The 21009-nt window shown below is 37.1% G+C and overlaps 1 protein-coding gene across 1 annotated transcript in view; it reads right to left on the reverse strand.

Moving 5' to 3' along the window:
• Window positions 1-13630: 13630 nt before the first annotated feature.
• The window catches only part of LOC100023397 (transmembrane serine protease 12), a 36151-nt gene continuing 28772 nt past the window's right edge, over window positions 13631-21009 (reverse strand). Inside the window, exons 6-7 of the mRNA XM_056800623.1 lie at window positions 19223-19365; window positions 13631-14191 (exon numbers count right to left, since the gene is read on the reverse strand). Coding sequence (XP_056656601.1) covers window positions 13940-14191; window positions 19223-19365 — 395 coding nt within the window. The 3' untranslated portion in view covers window positions 13631-13939. The remainder of the gene's footprint in view (window positions 14192-19222; window positions 19366-21009) is intronic.

Genomic DNA, 21009 nt, shown 5'->3' on the forward strand with positions numbered 1-21009 from the left:
TCTACATGAGGTGAGGGGTAATAATTTTGTCCACTTCTTCCACAAAGTTCATACCCATGGAAGCCATTGATAAGAAGAAAATCCTCATATATGCCAAAATATTAATGGCAGTGATTTTTGCAATAGCAAAAAAGTAGATGCCCATCAAACTGTCTTATATGAATGTAATAGCATATTACTGTACTGTGAGAAATGTGTGTGATGAATTCAGAGGCATAGAAAAATCTATATAATGAAAAGTGAAGTAAGCAGAAATAAGAAAATGTATATATGGTAACTATATGTAAATCAAAAGCAAATGTAACAAAATTATAAAGACTAAGCAGGACTTAGTTCTAAGCAGGACTCAATTGAAGAACTATGAAAGGACATTCCACTCCTTTGTGGAGGTGGGAGATCCAAAGGTTTTATATATTGCACATGTTTTCATACTTTTTCAGTGTATTAGCTAACGGTTGAATTTTCTCTAAAAAATGATTTGTTACATGGCCTAGCTCTCTGCGAAGGGGAGAAGAAGAATATTTGGAATGATTATTATAATTATGATGATTAATTAGAAGACACGATTACAACATTTTTTTAAAAAATCATACAGGAGAGGTACAAAGATAGAAAACACATGTAGCCAGGGCCTATATTTAGGGATTTTGGGTATTCTAAAAAAAGTGACTGACATTGAATAGTTTACATAATAAGGAAAATAGGAGAAATGCTTGCCAATTAATTGAGGTAGATTATTTGAATTTTGATCGTTAGTACACTAAAGAGTATACAGGGTCACAGGAGGAATCTTGGAACAGCTTATATGTGTGTGTGTGTGTGGGGGGGGTTAAAGACCCAACAGAACTAAGAGACTTAGAGGCATCTGCTTTTACTGAAGGAATCCAGTCTCTCAATAGACTGGATTCAGTCCCTGGTGAACCAGATTTCTTTTAAAGAGAGATCTTTCAGGGGCAGCTAAGTGGCATAGTAGACAGAGAGCCAGGCCTGGAGTTGGGTGGATCTAGGTTCAAATCTGGCCTGAGACACTTCCTAGCTCTGTGACCGTAGATATGTAACATAACCCCATTTGTCTAGCCTATGTCTCCCCCACTAGTCCATGAGTTCTTGTAGAGCAGAGACTGTCTTTTGCCTTTGTTTCCCCATCACTTAGAATAGTGCCAGTTATATAGTTGTCACTTAATAAATATTTGACTGAAGATGAAAAGGAGTGTATGAATTGCTACAGGTACCAATGGAGGCAATATCTATATTCCATGGATTGCAGATTTAGCAAAATACCCTGGTAGTATAAGCATTTCATAAGTGTCAATTGACTTGGCCAATAGTTGTTGTAAAGAAATAATTGGTTGAAATGACTGGTTGAAAAAAGATGATAGTAATTGAAAGGAGATTATTAGAAAGAGAAATAAAAAAACAAAAGATACACAATCTTGAGATAATTGTTAAACTACACAGAACATTAGATATACATAATATAATATACAAATAATGTGTTTGGAGTTAGAGAATCTGAACTCAAATCTCATCTCTCTCCTTACTATTTGTGCGACCTTGGATAAATCACTTAAACTATTTATTTTAAAATGAGAGGTTTGGGCTACATAATTTCTAAATTCCTTTCCATTCTAAAGGAATTAGAGGAACTCTTCTAAATCTAAAATACCATAATCCTTTTTTTGTCAAGGAATATAGACAAAGACACCACTTTCATTGTGTTTTTAGCCCATAGCTGGTGCTGTAATAATTTACATTAGTTCTCATCTCAAAACTTTTAGGGTCTTAGGGCTAGAAAACCCAATCTTTTTTGCCTCCTCTTGATATGAGGCTCATTCAATTGTCAAGGTGTTATCCTCGCACTTTTCTTGGTCAGTTCTTAGGAAAGTTGCAAGCTTCTTCAATGCACAAATGGATCTGTGATCACACCAATTGAGATATTCCCTCCAAAAATGTGGATTGTAATTCATCTATGTCTGCCCAACCTATGCCACCTTTGTTTCCTATCATAAGCTTACCACAGAAATTAGACTAGAGATCTTTCATTTTCCTGAACTTTTTTTCTGAACCACACTTCTCTCTTTTAATTCTAGGCTTGGAACTTGTCCATTTGAAGTGTGAATAGATACTGACAGACAAGATCTATAGACATCAAAATGCAGCATACCTGCTGGATGAGACCATTTCTCACAACTATTGCAGGACTGGGTCTTTAATTTATAATCTGGGCAATAGATGTTTTCCATTCCCTTGATTTTTTTCTGTATATATGGTTGAGGCAAAACTCTTTTAAATCTTTATGGATCTCCTCCAGGAATCTATACAATATCCTGAAGATTGGTGTAATCAGCATAATGTCATCCACAAAAGGAAGCACGTGGGGTGGCTATTGTAATATTTATTGGGAAAGGAAATGGGGGGATTAGGAAAAACTGGGGATAAAGTGAGATTTGTATGGAGGTATGGAGGAATTGAGGGAAGAGAAGGAATGTTGCTTGGTGATGCAAAGGAGAGAGATGCCACCTGCCGAGAGGAAGCAGGAGGGGTCCAATAAGGTCTGTTTGTCATTGAATGACTGAGCTGATGTTCAGCTCCCTCTATGCCCAGAAAAGATAGTCCACTTATCTGACTGTGAATTCAAATAATATAAAGTTTAATAACCAGTTGGGATTGGAGTTTTTTTTTTTTCTCAGCTTCAGAGCTGAGGCCAGACCCCAGAGGCTGGTGGAGGGTTTCTCCCACTCCCATCTACTCTATATCAGTCCTTACTTTGTCTAATTCAGAATCTTAGCAATAGACAGAAAGCAAACAAGAACAGTTCTAACCTTCAGAAGTGATTGGGCCTGAATCTTCGGGATGAACCAAGAAGAGGCACACCACACCAGACTGGGCTGAACCAGCTCCACCCTCCTCCAACACCAGGAAGGAAGTCAAACCCCCAGGAAGGAAGTGCTAGTCACAAGACCCAACTGCCACTACCAGTTGCCCCTTCCCCCACCAACTGTTAGTCTAGTTTCCTTTCCACACTATACAGTAATTTAGGACAATTCTGATGATTTATGAAAAAGAATGCTCTCCACCTCCAGAGAAAAAGAACTGTTGGAGTCAGAATGCAGATCAAATAATACTATTTATCATTTGTTTATTTGGGTTTATGTTTTGGGATTTTGGTTTTATAAGATTATTCACTTACAAAAATGAAAATATGGAAATATATTTTGCATGATAATACATATATAACCCAGATTGAATTGCTTGCCAGCTCTGGGAGGGGGGAAGGAAGAAGGGAGGAAGACAATTTGGATCATATGACTTCAGAAAACTTATGGAGAAATTTATTACTGCATGTAATTTATAATCAGTAAATAAATAATAGCAATTTTTTTTAAAACCCTTACCTTCTGTCTTGGAGTCAATACTGTGTATTGGCTCCAAGAAAGAAAGAGTGGTAAGGGTTAGGCAATGGGGGTCAAGTGACTTGCCCAGGGTCACACAACTGGGAAGTGTCTGAGGCCAGATTTGAACCTAGGACCTCCAATCTCTAGGCCTGGCTCTCAATCCACTGAGCTACCCAGCTGCCTCCAATAATAGCAATTTTAAAAGAAAGAAGCACGTAGAGGACTTCACCATCATCCTTCATTACAGTCCATCACAGCAAGCAGCCTTCTCATTTTATGGTCTGATACATTTATGATCAGAGGGTACTGAACAAAGTTGTCTTTATCATAATATCTTTCAAAGAATTGTAATGATGTATGGATGTGAGAAGCATCTTGTTGAGAGAGCTTTTTATTTTTTATCTTTTATTTTTTAAATTTTTATTTAGTCAGTTTAGAACATTATTCCTAGGTTACAAGAATTGTATTTTATCCCTCCCTCCTCTAACCCCACCCTTCCCATAGCCAACACACAAATCCACTGGGTTTTACTTGTGTCCTTGATCAGAACCCGTTTCCATGTTGTTGTTTGCACTAGGATGTTCATTCAGAGTCTACATCCCCAGCCATATCCCCTTGACCCATGAAATCAAGCAGTTGTTTTCTTCTGTGTTTCTACTCTACATAGTTTTTCCTCTGAATGTGGATAGTATTTTTTCTCATAGTTTCCTCCAAGTTGTTCAGGATCACTGCATTGCCACTAATGGAAAAGGCCATTACATTTGATTGTACCACAGTGTATCAGTCTCTGTGTACAATGTTTTCCTGGTTCTGCTCCTTTCGCTCTGCATCACTTCCTGGAGGTTGTTCCAGTCTCCATGGAATTCCTCTACTTTATTATTCCTTTGAGCACAATAGTATTCCATCACCAACATATGCCACAATTTGTTCAGCCATTCCCCAATTGAAGGGCATCCCCTCATTTTCCAATTTTTTGCCACCATAAAGAGCGCAGCTATGAATATTCTTGTACATGTCTTTTCCCTTATTATCTCTTTGGGGTACAAACCCAGCAGTGCTATGGCTGGATCAAAGGGCAGACAGTCTTTTATTGCCCTTTGGGCATAGTTCCAAATTGCCCTCCAGAATGGTTGGATCAATTCACAACTCCACCACCAATGAATTAATGTCCTGACTTTGCCACATCCCCTCCAACATTCATTACTTCCCTTTGCTGCCATGTTAGCCAATCTGCTAGGTGTGAGGTGGTACCTTAGAGTTGTTTTGATTTGCATCTCTCTAATTATAAGAGATTTAGAACACTTTTTCATGTGCTTATTAATAGTTTTGATTTCTTTGACTGAAAATTGCCTATTCATGTCCCTTGACCATTTATCAGTTGGAGGATGACTTGATATTTTTTGTACAATTGGTTTAGCTTTTTACAAATTTGAGTAATTAGACCTTTGTCTGAGGTTTTTGTTATGAAGATTGTTTCCTGATTAATTGCTTCCCGTCAATTTTGGTTACATTGGTTTTGTTTATAAAAATTTTTTTTATTTGATGTAATCAAAATTATTTATTTTACATTTTGTGACTCTAAGTCTTGCTTGGTTTTAAAATCTTTCCCTTCCCAAAGGTCTGATATGTATACTATTCTGTGTTCACATAATTTACTTATAGTTTCCTTTTTAATATTCAAGTCATTCACCCATTCTGACTTTATCTTGGTGTAGGGTGTGAGGTGTTGATCCAAACCTAATCTCTCCCACACCATCTTCCAATTTTCCCAGCAGTTTTTATCAAATAGTGGATGTTTTGTCCCAAAAGATGGTATCTTTGGGCTTGTCAAAAACTGTCTTGCTGAGATTACTTACTCCAAGTCTATTCCACTGATCCTCCTTTCTTTCTCTTAGCCAGTACCATATTATTTTGATAACCACTGCTTTATAGTATAGCTTGAGATCTGGTGCTGCAAAGCCACCTTCCTTTGCATTTTTTTCATTATTTCCCTGGATATCCTTGATCTTTTGTTCTTCCAAATGAAATTTGTTATGGTTTTTTCTAATTCAGTAAAAAAAGTTTTTTGGTAGTTCAATGGGTATAGCACTAAATAAGTAAATAAGTTTGGGTCAGTATGGTCATTTTTATCATATTAGCTCATCCTACCCATGAGCAGTTAATGTTTTTCCAATTGTTTAAATCTAGTTTTTAATTGTTTGGAGAGTATTTTGTAGTTGTTGTTGTAGTTGTCATAGTTCCTGTGTTTATATCGGCAGATAGATTCCTAAGTATTTTATATTGTCTAGGGTGATTTTGAATGGAATTTCTCTTTCTAATTCCTGCTGCTGAGATGTGTTGGAGATATAGAAATGCTGATGACTTATATGGGTTTATTTTGTATCCTGAAACTGCTAAAGTTGTTGATTATTTCCACTAGCTTTTTGGTTGATTCTCTAGGATTCTTTAAGTAGACCATCATATTATCTGCAAAGAGAGATAGCTTGGTCTCCTCATTGCCAATTTAAAATCTTCAATTGCTTTTTCTTCTCTAATTGCTACTGCTAGTGTTTCTAGTACAATGTTAAATAATAGTGGTGATAACGAGCATCCTTGTTTCACTCCTGATCATATTGGGAATGCATCTAGTTTATCCCCATTACAGATGATGTTGGCTGATGGTTTTAGATAGATACTGTTTATTATTTGTAGGAAAGACCCTTCTATTCCTATACTTTCTAGTGTTTTCAATAGGAATGAGTGTTGTATTTTGTCAAAGGTTTTTTTCTGCATCATTGGGATAATCATGTGATTTTTGTTGGTTTTCTTGTTGATATGGTCAATTATGTGGATGGTTTTCCTAATATTGAACCATCCTTGCATTCCTGGTATAAATACCACCTGATTATAGTGAATAACCCTTGTGATGCCTTGCTGGAGTCTTTTTGCTAGTATCATATTTAAGATTTTTTGTATCTATGTTCATTAAGGAGTATGGTCTGTAGTTTTCTTTCTCTGTTTTTGACCTGCCTGGCTTTGGAATCAGTACCATAGTTGTGTCATAAAAGGAATTTGGTAGCACTCCCTCTTTGCTTATTATGTCAAATCATTTGTATAGTATTGGGATTAGTTGTTCTTTGAATCTTTGATAGAATTCACTTGTGAATCCATCAGGCCCTGGGGATTTTTTCTTAGGGAGTTCTTTGATGGCTTGTTCAATTTCTTTTTCTGATATGGGATTATTTAAGAATTCTATTTCTAGACACTTCCCAGCTTTGTGACTCTGGGCAAGTCATTTAACCCCCATGGCCTAGCCCTTACCACTCTTCTGCCTTGGAGCCAATACACAGACTCCAAGATGGAAGGTAAGGGTTTAAAAAAAATTCTATTTCTTCTTCTGTTAATCTAGGCAATTTATATTTTTGTAAATATTCATCCATATTACCTAGATTGGCATATTTATTGCCATACAATTGGGCAAAATAGTTTTTAATGATTTCCTTAATTTCCTCTTCATTGGAGGTGAGGTCTCCCTTTTCATCTATGATACTGTTAATTTGGTTTTCTTCTTTCCTTTTTTAAATTAGTACTTTGTCTATTTTGTTTGCTTTTTCAAAACACCAGCTTCTGGTCTTATTTATTAGTTTAATAATTCTTTCACTTTTGATTTTATTAATTTCTCCCTTAATTTTTAGGTTCTCTAATTTAGTTTTCTTCTGGGGGGGTTTAATTTGTTCGCTTTCAAGTTTTTTGATTTGCATGTTCAATTCATTGATTTCTGCCCTCCCTAATTTGTTAATATATGAACTCAAAGATATAAATTTTCCCCTGAGTACTGCTTTGGCTGTATCCCATAGATATTGAAAAGATGTCTCATCATTGTAATTTTCTTCAATGAAATTAATGGTTTTTATGATTCTCTAAGTAACCAATTTTGGAGAATCATATTATTTAAGTTCCAATTAATTTTTGATTAGGTGCTCCATGTACCCTTACTGATCATTATTTTTATTGCATTATGTTCTGAAAAGGTTGCATTTATTATTTCTGCTTTTCTGAATTTGGTTGCCATGTTTTCATGACCTAGTACATGGTCAATCTTTGTGAATGTACCATGTGTTGCTGAAAAGGTGTATTCTTTTTTGTCCCTATTTATTTTTCTCCATATGTCTATTAACTCCATTTTTTCCAAGATTTCATTCACCTCTTTTACCTCTTTCTTATTTATTTTTTAATTTGATTTATCTAAATTTGATAGTGGTAGGTTCAGGTCTCCCACTAGTATAGCTTTATTATCTATTTCCTCCTTCAATTCCACTAGTTTCTCCTTTAGAAATTTGGATGCTATACTATTTGGTGCATACATGTTGATTACTGATATTTCCTCATTGTCTATATTCCCTTTTATCAGGATATATTTACCTTCCCTATCCCTTTTAATCAGATCTATTTTTACTTTGGCTTTGTCAGTTATCATGATTGCAACTCCTGCCTTTTTTCTATCAGTTGAGGCCCAATAGGTCTTGCTCCAATCTTTAATTCTAACCTTGTGAGTATCTATCTGCCTCAGGTGTGTGTCTTGTAGACAACATATGGTAGGATTTTGGATTCTAATCCACTCTCCTATTCATTTACATTTTATGGGAGAGTTCATCCCATTCATGTTCAAAGTTATGATTGTCACTTGTGAATTCTCCAGCATTTTGCTATCCTTCCCTACTTCTGTACTTTCTTCTTTTGCTATATACTTTTAAACCAGTGGTTTACTTTTAATCAATCCCCCTAATCCCCTCCCTTAATATGCTTCCCTTTCTGGCCCCTCCCTTTTTGTTCCCTTCTTATTTTTTTAGGGTCTGTTAAGTTCCCTCCCCCCTCTTTGTACTCCCTCTCCCCTATCCCCCTTAGTTTTCCCTTCTCACTTACACTGTATGTTAAGATAGAATTCAAGATCCCAATGGATCTAGATGCTCTTCCTTCTCAGAATTGATTTCACTGAGAGTAAGGTTTAAGTGTTACCTATTATCACTCTCTTCCTCTCCTTCTTATAAGAGTATTCTTCCTCTCCCCTTCCCATGTGTATCTTTGTGTGATAAAGATTAACCTATTTATTTTATTTCTTCAAGTATCTCTTGGGGCCATCTTCAATTCCCCTCCACTCTTTTTCTTTTTTTGCATATCATCTTATAGTTCTTAATGCCCCAATTTCTTCCTATGAGTGATTCTTCTAATTAATATCATAATGAATACAAATTTTGAGTTACAAATAATATTTCCCCCATATATATGTATATATATATATATGTATATATGTAAGTTGATGTATTTGTAGCCCTTAAAGAAGAGAATTTGAATAAAAAAAATTTTACCCTTTTCCCTCTCTTTTTTATTTACCTTTTCATGTTTCTTTTGATCTTTGTGTTTGGATAACAAACTTTCCACTTAGTTCTGGTCTTTTCTTTACAAATACTTGGAAATCTTCTATTTTGTTGAATGCCGATACTTTCCCCTGGAAGTATATAGTCAGTTTTGATGGAAAGGTGATCCTCGGTTGAAGACCCAATTCTCTTGCCTTTCTGACTATCATGTTCCAAGTCTGGTGGTCCTTTAATGTAGAAGCTGCCAGGTCTTGTGTGATCCTGATTGGTGCTCCTTGGTATCTGAATTGTCTCTTTTTGGCTTCTTGTATAATTTTCTCCTTAGCTTGGGAGTGCTGGACTTTGGCAATTACATTCCTGGGAGATGTCTTTTGGGGATTTAGTGTAGAGGGTGTTCTATGAACTCTTCCAATGTCTATCCCCCCCCCTTGTTCAAGAACTTCAAGGCAGTTTTCTTGGATAGTTTCCTGTAGTATGATGTCAAGATTTCTGTTTATTTCTGGCTTTTCAGGTAGTCCAATGATTCTCAAATTGTTTCTCCTTGCTCTGTTTTCCTGATCTGTCATCTTCTCAGTGAGATATTTTATTTTTCTATTTTGTCAGTCTTTTGACTTTGCTTTATTAATTCTTGTTGCTTTGCAAGATCATTGGTTTCCAGTTGCTCAATTCTGGCCTGTAAGGCCTGGTTTTCTGCTTTAATCTTTTGATTTTCTACTATAATCTTTTGATTTTCTCTTTGAACTATTTCCCATTTTTCTGCTAGAAGGCTTCCATCTTTTTGATAAGCTCCAATTTAAATTTTCCCAGAGTTTATGGACAATTTCCATTTTTTGGAAGGTTTTGACTTTGTTTGAATTTCCTCCCGTATTTCCTCTGTAGTCTGAGTTTTTCCTCCTTAAAACTTTTCAAGGGTCAATGCCTTTTTTTTTTCCTTAGAGGGTGTTTGTTGCTCCTGTGCACAATTTACCATCACTGTGGAGGTTTTTCCTTCCCTTTTTAGTCAGAAATCTGAGTGAGAAGGGCAAGTTTTCTGTGTATGGAGTTAAGGAGCAAGGATTTTGCCTGAGGCAAACTCTCAAATACCTTCCCGAGAGTGCCCAACGTCTGGGATCCCCAGCCTGCCAGGATTTCAGGTGTAGCTGCTCTCAGGGGTAGGTCCTTGGTGGTTTTAGTCAGCTCCCAAGGACCTAGAGGTGCCCCTTGCTCACTCCAGAGGTGTCCCTCACTCACTTGCTGATTCTGACGCACGCTAGCTCTGACTCTTGCTCCATACGTGGGGTGGGGGAGTGTAGATCAGCTCATGTTTGGGTGGGAGCTTTTTTTACCCCCTTATAGTGTGGAAATGCCACACAACTTCAATGCTGCGCCCTACTGTAGAGTCCCTTTGTTCTTGTGAATTTAGGTGTTTTGGTCTTTTGAGGTAGTCTATATCAGCGGGTGCTGTAAGGATAATTTTACGGTTGTGATGTAATCTAAATTAACTTTGGTCACCAGGGAATATCCCAAATAAAAATACCCAAGTCAGCTGGAAATGTATGGTGATTTTAATTAATATAGAGGAAAGAAATTAAGAAATGAGAGAGAGAGAAAAAACTCTGGTTTCTAGTTAGAATTTCTAAGTCCCAGCCAGGGGAAGAGATTCTCAAGAAGTTTGGGCTTTTCCTGGAGGCTTCATGCCTCCAGAAAAGCAGGGTCACTAAGTTAGCTTTTCACTCACCAACTGTGACAGTCTTAAAGAAGTCTGGATGTTGGTCTTCCAGTTGCTCTTCTGAGTCAGTGCTCGAAATGTCCAAACGAATTATATTCTCAAAATGAATATCCCAATCTGAACTTTTCGTCCTCTTTTATAGATCGTTTACTCTTGTGTCCTCTCCTCTAAATTTTCACATCTACCAATCACATCAGACACTTTTCTCCAGGACTGTCCATTCTTTAGTTCTTATCTTCTTTGGTTAGATTATATCTTATTGAGTTACTTAACACTTCTTTAAGTTTACCTTTTGTTAGTTACTTAACCTTTTTGTAGTAAGGTCTAAAAATAGATTGTAGCTTAAAGGTCTAGTTTCACTATAAAGTAAGAGTTAAGTACCTTCATTGTTACAGTCAGGAGATAGCTAAATCCAATCTTCACAGTGCTGAGGAGAGGAAGCATCCCACGTCTAGATTGCTGCCATGCTTACCCAGAAGTCCTGAGAGAGCTTTTTAAAACAACATTTTGTTCTGCCAAAATAAATGTCTTTTAAAACAAACAAAAAAACAATTCTAGTAATGATTCTGGACTCAGTCTCTCAGAATGAAGCTGGCTACATCTAGTACATCAGGGTTCCAGGGATATCCATATAGGGTCTTTCTCCAATCCTATTGGCTTGTCTACATTCTGGTGTGTTTCCCTCTCAGTTGTTAGTGGAATAACATACCCTTTCCATTTACCAATTAACATCAATTAATTTTTTACAAAGGTGTGTTTACTATGATGATAAAACAAGAACAGAACAAATATTTCCCCCCAAAAAGAGAGCACCTTCTCCTTATGTCACCTCTGTCTCTAGGGAGATGAGACTCAGTTTCTACATAGCACTGGTTCTACCAAGTTCATGTCTAAATGAAGCACAGACACCAGATAGTCCCTATCTCATCTACTGCTGCTGTGGATTCTTCAGATCCTTGATGTTGTATGGGCTGGCCACAATGTGGACTTTAGTCCTAGACCAACTAGAGACTCATTTTCCTAACATCATCTCCTAAAACAATAATGATCCAGTTATGGGTCACTCAGTGGCCTCAGATGAGGAGGGCTCGAGTTTTCCTGTCATATCCCAGTTACATAATCAACAATCAGTATTTCTTAAACGTGAACTATGTACCAGGCAATGTTGATGTTCTCGGTTGGACCTGGTAAGACTCATCCTCTGAAAGTTTATGTTTGAATTTGTAATGAAACAAAAACCCAAAGGCCATTCAAACGTTTTTTGTTTTGTTTTTTTTGGTTAGCCAAAGAAGTACTTATTAATAGGTGGAATACGCAGCTGATTGGATTTAAGCTTTAATGACAATATATAGAACCATGCTATGCTTTTCCATTGCTTGTACTTTATTAATTCATTGGGTCCTCAAAACACCCAGGAGAGGAGGGTGTTATTAGCCTCGTTTACAGATGAGGGAATTAAGATGAAGGTTAAGTGACTTGGCCAGCGTCACATAGCTAGTTTGCGTCTGAAGACAGATTTGAATTGAGGTAGTGCTCTTCTTCTGACTTCATGCATAGTGCTCTAACCACTTCATCACCACGATGCCCCACAGGTAGCCATAGCAAAGGAGTATATTTAATATATTATATATATGACAATTTTCCATTGTGATTTGGCCATAACAAGTGGAAGGCTCTCTGAAGTAGAGACCTTGGGTGATGCTTGACATAATGTGTACAGAGAAGTTTTTTACATACTTCCCCACCCCTTAAAAGCTTACATTTCTAATCAAGGCTTAGTTTAAAATACCTGTCTCTTGCCACAGACTTCTGGACATATTAGATTGGAGATTTATATTGAAGTATATCAGGAATTCAGGTGACTAGACCTTCCAATTAATGAATGATGTAGAAAAAATTAGCTCTGAACATTCTAAATAATATTGCTTTGTTTTTATGTTTCATTGTTTCATTTATGTCTGATTCTTTGTGACCCATTTGAGGTTTTCTTGGCAAAGCTAGTGGACTAGATTGCTATTTCCTTCTCCAGCTCATTCTACAGATGAGGAAACTGAGGCAAACAGGGTTAAGTGACTTGCTCAGGGTCAAACAGCTAGTAATGTTAGAAGATAGACTTGAACTCAGGAAGATGAGCCTTCCTGACTCCAGATTGGGGACTCTATCCATGCTACCATGTAATATTACTTATTTAATATAATTTGCAAACCATTCCAAATCAGCAATCCCAAATAATCCATATATATTCTAGGGCACTGAAAGAACTTGTAGACTTGGCTCAAGATCAATGATTCTGCTTATTTCCTGACTGGCCGAACTTCATGGCTTCCATTTCCTTATCAGTAAAATTAGGGAGTTGTATTAGATGATTTCTAGCTTCAAAATTATAATCTAAATTAGAAATTTATTCACAAGTATAATATATAAAAATATGCAAACATATGATCTACCAAAAAACTTGACAAAGAATATGTTGACTTCTGAGAAGAAAGTGTCCGGTGACAAGATGGAACAACCTGAAGTCAAAGAATCATTTTCCCTACCGATCTACATTGGTGTTACCTTGTGCTTCCAGAGTCTTTGGGAAAGTCGTGTGTGCTCTTCCTTGTTAAATTGTCTGAGAACCTTGATACCAGAGAAAAACTAAAGGAATGGATTTGGGATAAATCCAGGTCATATATAGTATTGGGGGCAGTTGAGTAGCTCAGTGGATTGAGAGTCAGGCCCAGAGACAGGAAGTCCTGGATTCAAATCTGGTCTCAGATACTTCCTAACTGGGTGACCCTAGGCAAGTCACTTAACCCCCATTGCCTAGTCCTTACTGTTCTTCTGCCTTGGAACCAATATATATAGTAAGGTAGAGGTTTAAAAAAAATGTTTACAGTATCCTGACAATATTTCTAGAGCAAATCTCTCTCCTCTCAGAGAATACTCAAATCCAAGCTTGTATAACTGACAATTATATTAAGCAACTGGCTTTATCCAAAATTAAAGTAATGAGTAAACCTTTATCTTTTAAAATATGCTTTGGAAACCCCCCCAAAAAACAATATTTTTGGAAAATTTATAAAACATGAAAGGGCCTTATAAAGTAGGCAAAAGAATCTCATTTTTAGGAAAACACTAAAAATATTCAAATAAATTTCATAAAAATATTTTTAAATGAGAAACTATAATTTCTATTATAGACACTTGAGATTCTTGTTTTTATTATAAAGGACATGTTTACATAGCATGTTTGATATAAACACTGGGAAAGATATTCAAAATATAAAGTATTATCATATATAATAAATTAATCAACTCACACATGCCCAAAGAAATAATGTGATTCAGTGTTAAATTTTGAAACATGCCTTTTACATCAACAAAAATTTTTGGCATGAGAACTGGAGAACAGTTAATTCATCAAAGAATGAATAATTGTCACTTTTGTCCAGTTAAGAGACGAATAATAATAGTTTCAATACAAAATTAGTGCTGTTTTATGTAAACATTAGTAGAATAATGAAAACCATAATTATCGATGTATTTCCTTGTAAAGTAGTAACTTTATGTGTGGCTTTGGCAGCTGCTAGAAGCAAAATGTTGTTCACCCACATTTTGTAGAACTGTACTTCAGTATAAATTCCAGGAAAATTTTTTTTGCCACAGCCAAATCCAAAACTAGTAATTCCCATTAGGAAATATCTTTTAGATTCTGGAATATAGCACATGAAAGGTCCACCACTGTCACCCTAGCAAGAAAGATAAAAAGTTCTCCAGATGATATCAGTAAAATTTTTCAAGTTTTCTTTAAGTCACAGGAAAATTAGAATATCTATAATATTACACTCCATATCTATATAATTAAAGCATACATTTTAAATTTATTCCCAGTTTACAACTACTCATAACAGTTGTGCCCAATTTTTCTACTAATCATATATTTTCTGTTTACCCTCTCATTGAGTAGACTATGCAGCTAATTGTATTTAAGCTTTGAGACTATATATGACCTATATGTGAAATATATAGTATAAAAATATATGAGACCATGTTATGATTTTCCATTATTTGACCATTCTTTCTTCTTAAAGTCTAAGTGAATTAGTTAATTATTTCTATATTTACATCAGTTTCTCTTAAAAAAATAAATTTTTGTTCTATGGGAAGGGAAAGGGAGGAAGGCTAAGGATAAGGACAAGGACAAGGAAAAGTGTTTTTTATAGCTATATCATAATGAAAAGGAGAGTCAAAGAAGGAATAGGAAACTTGCTCAGTGTGAATGGGAATGGTCCTGTCCCTGGCAATGGAAAGAAGTCAAAGCTGCTTTATTTTTGTTTTCTCTGTCCAAGTGGATATGCTTTTCGTTTTCAGATATGACAAAACAAGAATGATATTTCCAGAGAACTGACGGCCAAGAAAAATCAGGAAGAGAACAAGCAGGAAAGCAAAGGTCTCTGAGTCCCTCCAATATAAGGATCAGTTGAACAAACTGGAGAGAGACCTTCACTTCCATTAAAGAATTCAAATCAACTAGTTCAGATGAACTACAGCCTTGGCTACTGACATGTCTACCAAATCACTGCCCATATCTGAAAGAACATGGAAAACAAGAAATGCACCCCAAGAATGGAAGAGGGCACACATGTTGTAGAAACGTAGTCTGAAAATTATAGGCCAGTGAATTTGATTTTAATTCATGGAAATATTCTAGAATAGATTTTTAAAGAAATAGTCACTGAACATCTAGAAAGGGAAGATGTGATTATAAAGAACCAACCTCTCATGTCCAAAATAGATTATGTTCTTTGGTGACAGGATTACCAAACAAGGAGATGAAGGAAATGCTATAGAAATAGTTTCCTTAGCTTTGGGTAAAATAGCTCATATTCTTCTAGTTCAGAATTTGAGAGATTCAAAAGTAGCTGGTGGTTAGAGTCAAAGAGTCTATCCAATTCCTTTAATCTAGAAATTTCATTTCTATTTTTGTTTCAAAGTCAGGGTTGCAAAGGACCTCCAGCAGACTGCCCCAAGGATCTGTGCTTGACTTATGCCAATGCAAAGATGTCATGTTTATCAAATTTACAAATGACACAGATCTGGGAAAGTTAACTAAGTTAAACATTAGTTTCCCTATTAGTAACTCTGATGGTAAAGTCAGAGTTTCAAAAGATCTCAACAGGCCACCGCACTGAATCTAATAGGAGAAAATTCAAATATGTTAAATTTAGTGTTTCACATTGGGATATAAAAACCAACTTCACTTGTGTAAAGTGGGAGAGTCATTGTTAAATGGGTCTTCTGAAAGTATCTGAATGTTTTAATGGACTATAACATAAGTGGTGGAGAACCTTTTAGAGATGGAGTCCCTGGCCCTGCCCCCATCCCTCACCCCCACACTGAGTGCCATGCCTGCCCCCTCAAGCCAGACCATGTGATGTGCCCCTCCCTGATTGCAGGGCATGCCCTGCCCCCCCCCACACACACACACCTTATCCCACACTGGAGAAGAAGGAAGCATTCCCATTGGGCTGCTGAGTTGGGCAAAGTGAGGAATGTTCTCAACCAGTATAAAGAAGGGCAGAGGAGTGATTGGAGCACTCCACTGCCTTCCAGCTCTGCCAGCTGCCCACCTTACCCCCTGTGTGCTCCCATTGGGCTGCTGGGCAAAGGAGCAGGGACTTTGAAAAATGTCTTGCCAAGGGTTTGCCATCACTAGACTTTAACCTCCAAAGGAGCCATTGAATGAACTAATATGATCTTGGGCTTCTATAAGAAAGGCACAGCTTTTAAGAATAGGGATGGCTCCATTGTACTTTGACCTTATAACCTGAGCTGAACTGGACATGTCCAGGCTTCCTAATAAGGAGGAGCCATGGAACATGTACAGATGGCCTGCATGGAGTTCTCTTTATCTTCTACCACATGAGCAGGGGTAGCCTCCTTCCACTGACTGCCTTCACCTTTAAAACTGGAAGGACCAAACCACCTGATCCTTTTTTTGCAGCTCTTTTTTTTCCTATTGTTCTTTGTGCTGAGTTCTTTTTGGAATCCTTATCTACTGCATCCAGGGGCTAAAGTTCCTCAGTTAGGATACTATAGACTGACCTGATGAGAGCAGAAGGACTTCTCTTATTGTTTCCCTTTTAACCTGGCTCAGAGAAGTGGACCTGCAGATGTTTGTTTGTGTTCTGGGTTCTCCTCAGTTTCAGATGATCCTCATGGGATTTGGGAGTTTGAGGCTTGGTGACCTTGAATCTGGGATGGCAAAGGTGTGGCATAGAAACTTTGAGAAGTCAAAGTTTCTGAGACTCAAGCCCAAGGGCCATTTTGGATTTGAACTGAGACTATGCTTAATGGGAACCAAATTAAGCTATGAACCTAATTCTCTTCCCTTCCCACTGAAGAATAAGGGGGGGAAGAAGGATTATGTCTCCCATAGTCTGGGACAAGTATGTTTGTATATTTGTTTTTTATATCATAGTTTGATATGGCTTGATATTATAATTTTTATATTATAGTTTTATATTATAGTTTGAAATAAATATTCCTTTGTCAAAGCTAATCTGACTATTAGTAGCTAATGTAACTGGAGTCCTGGGAAGCCTATAGCCCATACAATGGGGAAACACCATTGGTGGGGGCTAACAAATAGCCTAGACACTCCTAATCCTTTAAGAGTTCCAGAGAACCCTGGAGAAGGAGTGACATATAATATACCTGGACTTCTCAGGCAGTAGGGGATGGGGTAGTTGGTGTTACATCCTTATTGGACCTCATCTGATGTAGTTCTGAGTATCATAATTTTAAAAAGAATATTGATAAGGGGGCAGCTGGGTGGCTCAGTGGATTGAGACCCAGGCCTACTTAGAAACAGGAAGTCCTAGGTTCAAATCTGGCCTCAGACACTTCCCAGCTGTGTGACCCTGGGTTAGTCACTTAACTCCCAATGCCTAGCCCTTACTGTTCTTCTGCCTTGGAACTAATACACACTATTGATTCCAAGATGGAAGACAAGGGTTTAAAAAAAGAAAGGATATTGATAAGCTAGAATATCCACAGGAGAACAACCAGGATATCTAAAGACCTTGAATCTATTGAATATGAGGATCAGTTGAGATAATAGAGATTCCTAGCCTGGAGAAGAGAAGGTTTAGGGGTGACATTATAAATGTCTTCAGGTATCTGAAGAACTGTCATGCAATGTAGAGATTAAATTTATTCTGTTGCCCCTAGAAGAAATGAAGGGCAGACATTGCAAGAGAGGCTAGAAGTTAGAAAAAACTTCCTATTAGAATTATACAAAAGATGGGAAAGGAAGTGTTCAACTCTTCAAAGCTGAACTATCTCTTGTTGAGTATGTTAGTGTGAAAATTCTTTTCATGGATAGGTTAAATTAGTAACCATTATGATCACTTCCTCCATTCAATCAACACGAATCTCACTTTTCCATTTCATTTGAAACGTGAGCTGTTCTCAAGTGAAAAAACTGCAAAGTGCAACCGACCATATCAAAACAAGGTCCAAATCACTAAGAGAAAAGCATTTGCAAGAATTCTGGAGGTTTTACCCAAGATCATGCAAAATGACAAAGATGAGAAAAGATGGGAATACTCAATGCTGGAGAAACTGTGGCAACATTAATGCTCTCCACTGATGGAATTATGAAGTAGTTCAAATGATATGGCTTTCAATTTGGAATCAGGAAGAAAAAGTAACTAAACTGTCTGCCCCTTTGATCCCGAAATTTCATTTCTGGGCAGTTGTGCTAGAAACAAAAAAAGTTGGGAAACAATCAGAAAAACTATAGGTATATATGCATAGTAGAATATTATATGTATATGTGCACATAATGGAATATTATTGAAATTAGGGGGGAAAGTTAAAGAATTCTGATAAACATGATAAGATTTATATGCTCTGCTGAAGTAAGCAGAACACACAATAGCAACAATCTGAATGAAGAGATATGAAAAGGAAATCCAGTTCTGAATAATTAGTAAAACAATGAAGTTTCTGGAGGAGTAAATGTGAAACATGCCTTCTCTTTCACAGCAGAGAAATGGAAAACTTCTAGGTCAGAATATTACATGCATTGCCAAACACAATCTCTATAGCAGATATTTTTACTCCAATGTTTTGTGTTTTGTTTTAGTCACAAGGGAAGGTTTAGTGGAGGGATCAGAATGGGAAATGATTGTTTTATAAGGCAAAATGTGTCCCCCCCAAAATGTACCATTTCAAAGAGGACAGAAGGAATTTCTGAACCAGAGAACTAAGCTTCAAGGACAGAGCTCAGGTATCACTCTCAAATCACTTACAACCCCATGATTCTGTTTGTGTTCCATCCTGGCAGCTGCCTCTACTCATTCCTTTTGCCCTGAAAATCAGGGCTAAAAATCCATGGTGAGAAGACAGCTAGGTAGCTCAGTAGATTGAGAGCCAGTTCCAGTGATGGGATGTAGGTCCTGGGTTCAAAATGAGGTCTCAGATACTTCCTAGTTATATGACTCTGGGCAAGTCACAACCCCATTACCTCGCTCTTACTGTTCTTCTGCCTTGGAGCCAATACATAGTACTGATTCTAAGATGAAAGGTAAGTTTTTAAAAGAAAAGTAAGTGAACAAATGCCAGCTCCCAGTAGGCAAGACAGACCTTAGCTACGTACACTATCAAAGGGAAGGCAAGTTTAGATCCCTGGCAGACTTAAAGCCTTTAGTAGCCTTTATAGGCAGCGATCACATCGTTTGACCACATTTTAAAGGAAAGTTGTTGAACCTCACCATGCAAGTATCTACGGTCCCAGCTTCTTCTCCTGCACAAAATGAAGTGTATGGAACAGTCTCATCATAGCTTTCTTTACTATTGCAGATGTTTCGAGGAATGTAATGAACTTCTGCTTCTTGCAAATAAGAAGAATACCAACCTATAACAAAACATTGAGGTGATTAGGAATTTTGGTGATTTTTAAGTCAGAACTTTGCCATCTCACAGACTTTCTTTCCAAAGTATTGCCCAAGAAGAAAGCATTGTTTTCAATCCTACTTTAAATTTTTAGCAATAGTATTAAAGGGGGCCCACTAAATCCCATGGACTGGTGAATGTATCAAACATCAGATTGAAATCTTATCCATTTTTCTTGCCAGGAGAACATGAGCAGTGAGGCACTCCCAGGATTCTGTGTTCCACCAATGAGGACAATTCCAAGCAATTGGGCTTATTTCAACTAGAATAAGGGAAGCAATAGAAAGAAGAGGGTGAACGAAGCAAGATAACGGGCCAGTCATCATGGAAGGACCAATTCCCACCACTGATCCAACTTAAAAAATCTACAGGGGGCACCCATGAGCTACACTTTATTTCTTCAAAGACAGCTGATACTAGCAACTTTGAAAATTCACTCTTCGTGCCTAGATTAAAGATGCTTGGAAATTACTGAGAAATTATTAAAAAAACATTTTAAAAGAGAATGGTCAAGTGATCCACTAAGCAGCCAGCAATAGACTCATATCACACTACATAGAGTAAACAAGAAAGAAAACATTGACTGAAGCTACTGAAAAAATTTCCTTCCCTTGCTACAACCCATTTCTTGCTAGATATCTCTACCTATTTCCCACTAAACAGGGATCTTTGGCCTTTTGGGGTCCTGGCCCCTTTGGCCTTTAGGAAAGCATATGGAACTCTTTCCAGAATAATGCTAAATGAATAAAAATAAAATATACAGGATTAGAAAGGAGACCAATTAAACTGAATACAGTTATCAAAAAATTTTTAAATAAGTTCATGAACCCAAGGTTAAGAATCTTGCAATACTGACTCCGGGGTAGTTCTGGAAGAATTTTACAGATAACTGTTGAAGGGTAAGAGAGTGTTAACTGCCAAGGGATTGGTTATGAGTTCTTTCTATATTTCCTTGGTTAAATAAATTCTTTCCTTTAGTTTTCCTGTTAACCTGAGCTAAAGGGACCTGCAAAGTTCTTGGGTCTAATTCCCCATGTGAAGATGAGAAAACCGAGTCTTAAAAAAGTTAATGCAAGTTAATGAAATATCTGAGGTGAGATTTGAACCCCAGTCTTCCAACCACCTAGTCAAATGCTCTATCTCTATACCAAGCTGCCTCGCAATTTATAAATGAGGAAATTACGTTTGAGGAAAATTAAGTAAATTGTTCAGTGTCACATAGATCGTAAGTGGAAGGTCTGGGAACTGAACCCAAGTCCTCAGACTCCCCAAAGTGTTCTGTCTACTATATCATGCTTCCTCCTGGTATCCATTTACTTTGTATTTACTAATCTGAGAACCTGATATAGTCGGTGCCTCAATAGAAAGTAAATTCCTTGAGGGCAGGAAGAATTTCCTTTTTGCTTTTGTTTCCCCTATTATTTCATCAGTGTGGAGAACCCCGAATAAAGGAATTGAAATTCTTTCTACCAACACACATTAGTTAGCCTGCTCTATAACTCAGAATAGGAGCGAGCTGCCTGGAGCACTAAGAGGCTGCTACTTGCCCAGGGTCCCACACTTAGCAGGTCTCCTCACCGAGTAGAAACTTCATTAGCAATAGGTC

This window comes from Monodelphis domestica, chromosome 5 (assembly GCF_027887165.1).
Source record: "Monodelphis domestica isolate mMonDom1 chromosome 5, mMonDom1.pri, whole genome shotgun sequence".
NCBI classification, from domain to species: domain Eukaryota; kingdom Metazoa; phylum Chordata; class Mammalia; order Didelphimorphia; family Didelphidae; genus Monodelphis; species Monodelphis domestica.